General features: G+C 33.8%; 2 protein-coding genes across 3 annotated transcripts; one reads left to right on the top strand and one right to left on the bottom strand.

The window, feature by feature from the left end:
* The first annotated feature begins 223 nt into the window (after nucleotides 1-223).
* Nucleotides 224-3,154, top strand: LOC136235218 (uncharacterized). Its single transcript, XM_066024797.1, has 4 exons — nucleotides 224-471; nucleotides 594-1,780; nucleotides 1,900-1,972; nucleotides 2,735-3,154. Exons 1-4 carry the CDS (start codon nucleotides 376-378, stop codon nucleotides 2,879-2,881), a joined length of 1,503 nt encoding a protein of 500 aa, XP_065880869.1. The 5' UTR covers nucleotides 224-375; the 3' UTR covers nucleotides 2,882-3,154.
* Nucleotides 3,155-3,322: 168 nt separating this feature from the next.
* On the bottom strand, nucleotides 3,323-8,426 carry LOC136235217 (protein kinase STUNTED-like). 2 transcript variants are annotated; one of them, XM_066024795.1, is made up of 9 exons: nucleotides 8,116-8,426; nucleotides 7,976-8,037; nucleotides 7,781-7,908; nucleotides 7,103-7,675; nucleotides 5,966-6,214; nucleotides 5,722-5,882; nucleotides 4,584-4,811; nucleotides 4,221-4,370; nucleotides 3,323-3,996 (listed from the first exon to the last, which is right to left on the bottom strand). In XM_066024795.1, exons 1-9 carry the CDS (start codon nucleotides 8,149-8,151, stop codon nucleotides 3,742-3,744), a joined length of 1,842 nt encoding a protein of 613 aa, XP_065880867.1. In that variant the 5' UTR covers nucleotides 8,152-8,426; the 3' UTR covers nucleotides 3,323-3,741. The 2 variants fall into 2 exon arrangements, with proteins under 2 accessions (XP_065880867.1, XP_065880868.1); XM_066024796.1 differs by having other exon boundaries at nucleotides 7,781-7,896; nucleotides 8,116-8,423.
* Between the last annotated feature and the right edge of the window lie 794 nt (nucleotides 8,427-9,220).

The following is a 9,220-nucleotide window of genomic DNA, read 5'->3' as shown; positions in this document are numbered from 1 at the left end:
GATAGGTCAAGGGTCAAAAAGTACTTTAAGCCTTTTAAAAATGACAGGATTAAATTTAGAGCTTAATCCAAATCTTTTATCAACTCAATCTTCAAGCTGTCAAATTTTTGATAAATTAATCTAAATACAATTAATATATATATATTTTTTTTTATGAAATTTGGACTAATTTGTAAAAAAATTATGGAGTTTGAGGGTCATTTTAAACCCTAATTAAAATAAGTATTCAAAGTAAACTTTTCCCTTGAATTTTTAGAAGTTTAATTTAGTCCTTCCCAATTCATCATCGCGAATTACAAGCATCAATGTTGATTTCAGTTCAAGAGTAACGCAGCAACCCCTAATTTTTGGATTCGCGAATTCGTTGATGAAAGAATGAGAACTAAACGGAGCGCCAGAGGTCGCTTCCACAGAACTTCTCTCAGGTCGGATTCAGCTACCGCCGCAAGGCCACTTCCTCCTCCTATAACGGTAATATCCGCTTACATTCATTATAAGCTCTTTCACCCCACATGAATACGTATTAGGGATCGTTTTCTTCTTTTTTTAACAAAATTGTATTCAACACTCGAAATTTCTATTCATCTTTGTAGGATGATATTTCAAATGGCAATGATAATAATGCGGATAGGATGGAAGTCCATAGCTCAATTGAAACTGATGATAATGTGAGTCATTCGAGTGGTTTTTCTGGTCCTGATAAGACGAATGGTTTTGACAAAAACACTTGTTTAGAATGCGATAGAGGTGAGCAATTGCTGATTTGTTGTGGAATTGATTGTACAATTGCTCTTCATGAGAAGTGTATCTCGGGTGAGCCTAAGTATGACGAAGGAAAGTTTTACTGTCCTTATTGTTGGTATAAACTTCTACAAGCTAGGACTGAAGAGTTGAGGAAGAAGGTTATGTTGGCCAGGAAAGATGTGAATTCTTTTCTCAATTTCAGATCTGAAGTGACTTGTGGTGATAAGGAGAAACAGAATAGTAAGAGTGCGGAACAGAATGATCTGAATGTCAGAAAAATTATTGGGGAGAGTAACCGATGTGAACATGTGAAGAGTATGGATGTTGATGAAGAAGTGCAGAATGGAGCTCGGGAAATGGAGGAAGATCATCAACATAATATTAATGAAAATCTTCCATCAGGTGATAAAAGTGGAGAGGTGGCTGTACGCGAAAGAGCTCGGGAAGGGGAGGAAGATCATCAACATAATATTAATGAAAAACTTCAATGCGGTGATCAAAGTGGAGAGGTGGCTGAATGTGAAAAAATCTCGGCAACTCATGCACATGAGATTCTAGAAGAGGAAGTAGGTATGGAACAAGGAAAAAACGATGAGCAAGATGATGATGAAAAAGATGAGGGAACCAATGCAGATGATGGGCGTGGTGAAGCATTAAATGCCCAATGTGTAGCAGAAAAGACTGTTGTTGATGGTGCTTTTCAGGGATCCCCAGGAGCAAAATCTGAAACTTCAAATACATCAAAACGAGGCCGAGTAAGCATGGAGAAGGAAGATCAAATTGATAAGGACGCACCTACAGCCAATGTGTCATGGACTAGTGTGGATGGAGCCTTCAATGGCCCTGACGTGCCTGATTCAGAAACTGAGAATTTGGTAGTGCGACTGAGACATGTCAAGCGAAGAGAGAGTCAGAATACAGACTCACCAAAAAAATCAGCATTACCTACCAGATCAACTAAAGCAACTGGGAAACCAGTAGATGAAGTTGCTCCTTTGAAAAAGCCCAAACAACCTAAAATGCCTGCTATAAAATTGTGAGTTTTATGGTCTAATTTTAAGAAATTAGTTTTCTTCTACAGTACTATGTTTGAGATAACATAATTTTGTTGCCTGAGATGGTGTCGGTTGAAAATTTTCTTTCACTTTTTTGCAGCATTGGCCTGCCATTTGCTCACGAAAAGCGTAGAAGACTACTTTGGAAACCTGAAGAGGAAGAAATGTTAAGGGTATGAATGGCCATAAAATTGCTACTTTATATGATAGTGATTTCCTATAGATGTGGCTTTGGATGGAATCACCTGTTAAGTTGCATTCTTTTTTGTGCATGTTCTGCGAAGCAAACTGTCCTAACATGGTTTTGAAGTCGACTATGTTATATTGATCATGGGAGCTTTTGTGTGCTCTTCATAAGATTTTAATACTTAACAAGTTTATGAAAATCAAAGGAGTTTGTGCAGCTGTTCTTGGACTTCTAGATCGCTAAATTGATAAAAAAAGAAAGAAAAGAAATACCATTTATATACGTTTTTGTTGACCAATCTGAATTGACTCATGAGATCTATTAAAGCTCTAATATACATACATTATGGGACTTTTTGAATAAGAGTCACACTCTTGTGCAAATAGAACATTTTCACACAGGCGGTGTAAAACATATATTGGGTACTTTAGAAATAGAAAAAGATTTCGTAATGGATTTTCTAATGTTAATGGGTAGCTTGTCATGATTTGAGCCTTTGAGGTTTAACCTTAAGGCATTTGAAGTTAAAGACCTGTGAAATGCTGGTGCTTTAATATTGCAGTTCATAACTAAAATCCATGCATATCCTATTGCTATTGGCTATTGACAAGGTAAGAAATTGTTGTTTCTTGCTTCTAATCTGCAATTCCTGGTTATAGAACAAGATTGACTAAGGAATGTAGATAATACAACAGTATGCAAATTGATTGCCTGACTCATCTCAAGTATTCTTATTCTTATCTGACAGGAAGGAGTGCATAAATTTTCTACTACTGCAAATAAAAACCTTCCTTGGAGAAAAATTTTGGAATTTGGTCGTCATATTTTTGATCCAAGTCGAAATCCCACTGATCTGAAAGATAAATGGAGAAGCATTATGGCCAAGGAGTCATAAGCAACTAACATGCAGGTCCTTCTGATACAAAGGATTGGAGGTAAGTGGTATTTTTACTCCTTTAATCAAACACGGCACACCTTTTTTATGTATTCAAGCATTGTACAACCTCTTTGTTTGCGTTGATCCTTACCTTGGGCCAATGTTGCGTCTCAGTTAGGAGAAATTACTGGAGGATCATAGGACTATATCAAACAGTAGCATGTACCGTATATATTGTCAGTATTTACCACGTTGGTATATTTTGTCTATAATATTTTCGTATATATCATATCAGTTGTTTGCTTACTATCAGTTATTATAAGCATTAAACATTAGCTGAAGGGGCATCAGTATGGGTGTGTTTATTGCCAAGTCTAAATTTTATGCTGGTATTGATTTTTGTTTCTCAATGGAGAAACATCTTTTAGACCAGAACCACGGTAAAAACACAGAAAAACGAACCATCAAATTCATTTTCTTTATTAATTATTAATGAATAAATGAAATGTAATTGTCCTTTGTATTACATTTTGCTATCATGCTTCAGTGTAATCTCAACTGGAAAGCATCCAAGTGATATTGTCACAAAAAAAAAAAAAAAAAAAAAAAAAGAAAGAAAAGGAAATTAACCATCCAACCATTGTCGAAAGCATAGGCTAAAGTTCACACAGCTCCAGAATAAAGGTAGAGCAGAGTCCAGCAATATGCATCTCAAGGAAACAGTAGTTGTTCGATGGAAGATTTGTATGTACAACAAAATTTCTTCTTGTTAAATTGACAATGGTTGCGTCCAAGCACCAGTTAGCATGCTTCTCTCTTGCAACCCAAATGCCAGGTTTTGGTGAGTAAGAAAACGAAATTCAGTAACGTTAAAAAGATTAGTCGTGCTGCTCTTTTAAGTAGTCCTTCAACCTCAAACGGTGCTTTTTCACCACAATTGTTAGTGGTGTATTACCGCTATCTGCTGACGAACCATCCTCTTTCAAAACCAGAAGTGAAGAATCTGAGCTCTGCTTTTGGCCAGCTTCTGAGGTAAGCTCATCACATTCTTCATGACTCGATTCTATTAGATAATTTACATAGTTATTCATCCATTTTCGCACTTGTTTCTCCTCCCTCAAGAGCTCTAATATCTGGAGTAGAGTAAAATTGGAAATATATTTGTTAGCTTGAAATCCAATAGCAGGTTTTAACTTCAAAACTGATGGAAGAGATGCAAATTTTTGGTGTCTTTCATTGTATACATTGTTAATATTGTGATTTAGGTATGATGATGATAATTGATTTAACTTTTAAGTCCTAAACACCATTTAAAATATGCCATTTTCTTAGAACTAGAAAAGTCATATTACAGTACCTGGCTTGCATTTGGGCGTAATCTGGGTGACCGTTTGATGCAGAGGGTTGCAGCAAGAACCATTCTCTGCATTTGAACAATGTCGAATTCCCCTCCTAATTTCGGATCCAGTAATGCTTCTAGATTCCCACTCTCTAGTAACGGCATTGCCTGAATTAGTATAAATCAGTTATTGATACGATTATAGTTTTTGGTTCATTTATATAATATATAATCTCCTGAAATACATAAAAAAAATATAACAATATTATGACACGTGAACCCGAATTGTTGTCATCCTTGACTATGGATTTTTTTTTGGAGAATAAGAATAACATCACAATTCACAAACCAGTATCATCAACCAAAGAGGAAAGTGCTTACCCACTTAACTAGGCTTTCCTGTCCTTTTGGACCTGTGGAACTTACTGGCTTATTCCCTGTTAATAATTCCAGGAGGACTACACCAAATGAGTATATATCAATTTTATTACTGACCCTTCCTTGAATGAAGTATTCTGGAGCTATATACCCAAAAGTTCCAACAATATCACTGCACATTGTGTAAGCCGAATCTGCGGCTCCCCATATAGCAAGCCCGAAATCAGATAACTGCATAAATATGAAAACAGTTGTTAATGTTTGCGCTGCCTATATTGGGATTTGAAGTGGTATCAATTTTCTTTACTCCATGTTGAAAGCTACACATCTTTGACCAGATCACTTTGAAACTCAAAAACTTAAGTATTAAGGTATGCCTAGTTTGATTTTCTTAATTGGAATAAAAATTAAAAACTCTCTTGAAAGTGAATCCTACTAGAAACAGGATTATACTGTTAGACCTATATAAACAATGGTTATTTGCTTATTTATTTGTGCTCTTGGGATGTGTGTATATATATGCGAACTTTTGCATCTAATCACATAGGATGAAATTTCTTATTGTTGCACCAACTTGTTGATTACTAATGAATTATATACTCTTTCTCGCCCGTGGATGCAAGAAAAATTAGCCGAATCATATAATTTTTATTTTGTTCTTGTACTTGCATATCTAATTTTCTGGTCCGCATATCAAGCTTGTATAATTAAGGGTTAAAGGTACAAATTTAGCCCTCAATAACCGAGAGCTAATTTAGGTAAATGACAATGCAATCTTAACCCTAATATTTAATTTCAAGCTTAATTGATGAAATATGATTTTTTTTTTTTTTTTTGTGTGTGTGTGTAATTTCATATTTTGGTTTTCCTTCAACTTCTAGTGTTCTGGCCACCCGTTGAATTGAAATTGCACCAACTGGTAAATGTTAGGATTAAAATTGCACTGTTTTGTATATAGAGATCAAAATCTGATTAAATCTGCTCTCACCCATTAACAATACAACTAAATTTGTACTTTATTCCTATAATCAATCCAATTCCTAACACTTATTTTATGCCAAAGTTTAGAAAGTTATTGTCAATCTACGGGATATAGCCTGAAATTGTTACCAAATGCGAGAAGTTTGAGTAAACTAAATACCCGTGGTTGCAAGTCATCCGAAAGGAGAATGTTAGAGGACTTGACATCTCTGTGAATAACAGGAGGAGAACATTGATTGTGCAAGTAATTTAAAGCCTCAGCAATTCCAATAGCCAGCTTGAATCTCACTTTCCATGGCATTATAGACTTGTAATTCTGACCTGCATTTTAACTGGTGTTAGTTATTCTAAGTGTATTGTTTAATGATAATCTCATATTTGTACTAATATTAATAGAATACCACCTCGTAAAACTTCCTCTAAGCTTCCTTTGGACAGGAAATCGTAGACCAGAATTAGATGATCATCTTCCATGCATGCGCCAATCAGATGTGTAATGTGCTTATGCTGTAATGAAGACATAATTTCAACTTCTAAACAGAAATCATTCCAAGCTTCCTTGTAATCTTTTAGAACTTTGACTGCCACTTGCTTTCCCCAACATACCCGTCCTTTGTATACATTGCTACATCCTCCCTCTCCAATCAAATTTTCTACACAATAGTTGAACTTTAATTAAGGTGATAATTTGATAAAACTAAAAATGAAGTGTTGAAAAAATATGTTCTGAATTTTAAGTACTAAAAGTATAAAATGATATAACTATTTGATAATACTAAAAATTAATATTGAATTCTTAAAAAAAAAAATACTGAATTAAAAAATAATATTTGATAGTAATATTTAATTTAAAATTTTAAGTTAAATATTTGTCTTGTGATGAAACAAACTACAAATCAATAAACACTTATATGCTATCAAACATGCCCCTTAAGTAAAAGGGTCAATAATTTAAAAGTTGACAAACATGATTAATTTAGATCCATTGAGTTTTAAATATCAACTCAATCCTCAAACTGATAAAATTTGACAAATAAATTAAAATATAATCAGTTTTAATATCTAAATTTTTTAAAATTTTGGATAATATGTCAAAATAATGTCAAATTGAAGAATGAATTGATATCTAAAATTGATTTGGACTGATTGTTACTGCCTACCAATTTTATCGGCCATTTTGACCTTTATTCATAAAACTTGATTTAGATGAAAGCTCAATACTTGAATTTTAACTAGGTAAAACTTTGAATTAAGGGTTATATAATTGACAGATATGATTTAATTTAGTCTAGCCGAACTTTAAGTATTAACTCAGACATTAAGTTAACAATGTTTAAAAAATTAACTTAAATATAATTAGTTTTAATACCTAAATTATTTAAAATTTAAGCTAATTTGTCAAATATTAACTTAAAACTGAATTGACCTTTGTTTAAAAAAAAACCCCAAAAAATAATAATCTGCCCACTTTATGAGCCATTTTGACATCAACCTTCAGTTAGATGAAAGCAAAATTCTTGAAAAACAGAGTTAAATTAAACCTGAGGAAAATCTACAAGTTGCTCTCTCAAGATCCTTATAGCTGAACTGCTTGCAACCAGATGATTTCAATCTGAGGACAATCTCTACTTTCTCCGGCAGATTTTCAGGCATACTCATATCTTTTTCTTCAAATTGCGATTCGGAAGTGGCTTCTGTAGACTGATCGTCAACCTCAGATTCTTCCAAAAATTCTGCAACAGATCGATTTTCACAGACAGTAGAAGAACAACTTTCTGTTTTACTATCAAATTCATCAATCTGATTTTCCATTATTGTTTCAGATGATCGACTAGGTAGATTCATAACCCACTCTACAAGAGACATGCTTCTTTCTTTAGCTTTACTTCTTCCCGAATCATCCCTATCCAAAACACCACTTCTCCGAAGAAGCGGCCAACCGAGATTCGATTCAGGCTGAAGCTCTCTTCTGATTACAGAAATTGATTTCAGACCTATCTCCTCCTTGCATCCATTTTCATCTTCTAATCTATCATTATCAGATGTTGAATCATAACCAGAGCTTTGAATCTTATCATCGAGAGAAAGTTTTGGCGTCGAATTCGACTTGAAACCTGCAAAAAACCTCACTGAATTCACAATTTTCTCTTACGACTTTTCACAAACACCTAGAGGATACAATTTCAATTTCAATTTCAATTTCAAATTCAAATTCAAACCTCTTATCCTTCTTATAGACCTCCTTTTGTAGATTATCTTTCCTTCATCCAAAGCACGAAGAATAATTACTTCCGGTAATTCATCAGCAATTTTTCTCGCCAGAGCTAGCTGATTCCTGAAACAATTTCTGCGCAAAATTACAAAGAAATTCCATGAACTAAATCAAAAACTTACAATCTGAAATCCGAACTCACCTTAGAGAGTTTTTCTTATTCATTTCCATGGCTGCACAACGCTTTATCTTCTTCAAAATTCTCTGAACATTGAATCGTTCAATAACAATATAAAATTCGAAAATATAGATTCGTCAATACAAGTAATTATAGAAACATACCTTTTTCATTAAATTAAGCTGAGAAGCTCTTTTCATTTAACTAACTACTATCTTCAAGCTTAATCTAGATTAGAGAGAAGAAGTTGCCATTTCTTCTACTTGTTTGATGAAATTCATTAATTTCCATTTAATAAATACAGAGCCACCATTAATCAAAATCAAGGAATAAAACACATGATTTTTATGTGATTAATTTAATAAGAGAAGCAATCGGCTGAAGATTAAGGTAAAAGACAATTCAAGTAGATTAAAAAAATTCCAACAATAGCACATATGATGTGTATGTCAATATTTATGAAAGTTTGACTATTTTATACTACTCTTTTTTTTAACTAATTCCACCAAACATTTTGCTAGACTATGGACAAACTTTGTACACCTATTGAGACCAGTGCAAAAGAAGAATAGTTGTAATTTTGTAAAAGGAAATAGAGACGTCTGCACGCAATTCATCTTTTGTTTTTTTAGTGAAGGTTCATTGTCAAGAGGTCATTTTGAAATTTATTTTCTTCTACAGTAAATTGACTTAAAATTACCTGATCAATAAAACTGATGTGGGAGGAATTTTTGGGTATGATTCTAGAGGAAATATTGTGAGATAAAAGGTAGAAAACGAGTCAAAGCGGATTGAAGACTAGTGACTTCACTCCGATATCCACGATTAGCAGAGTTTTAGAGGAAGAAAATGATACATAGTAATATTCTAGAGTTTCATGGTGATGTATCTTTTACTGTGCAATAACCTTTTGTTAAGTGTGTATGCTCCAATAGTGACTTGAGATACGTGTAAGGATGACGATAAAGAGTATCATTACAAGATTTGGTATGTACTAACTATCAATTTGTTATTATTGGGATTGCCAACCTGCAGTTTTAATGTGATTTCTTATTGGTTCACGTGTCAGTGATGATTATGCTTTGGTCAAGACGTGCTCATTAGTTCATGTGTCTCTTGCGGTTATTTGTCTGTTATTAGATGTCCTCTGCTCCCTCGGTTAGCTGAAGTTCTTTAGAGCTTCATTGCATGCATACTAGCTTTGTGGTGCGGAGAACCGAAGACCTTTGTGTAAACTTTTTGTGGTTTCGAGGATACCATAATAGAATT

The sequence above is a fragment of the Euphorbia lathyris genome, chromosome 7 (assembly GCF_963576675.1).
Source record: "Euphorbia lathyris chromosome 7, ddEupLath1.1, whole genome shotgun sequence".
In the NCBI taxonomy this organism is placed as follows: domain Eukaryota; kingdom Viridiplantae; phylum Streptophyta; class Magnoliopsida; order Malpighiales; family Euphorbiaceae; genus Euphorbia; species Euphorbia lathyris.
The sequence above is the reverse complement of the archived record's forward strand: the minus strand, read 5'-3'. Positions and strand labels throughout refer to the sequence as shown.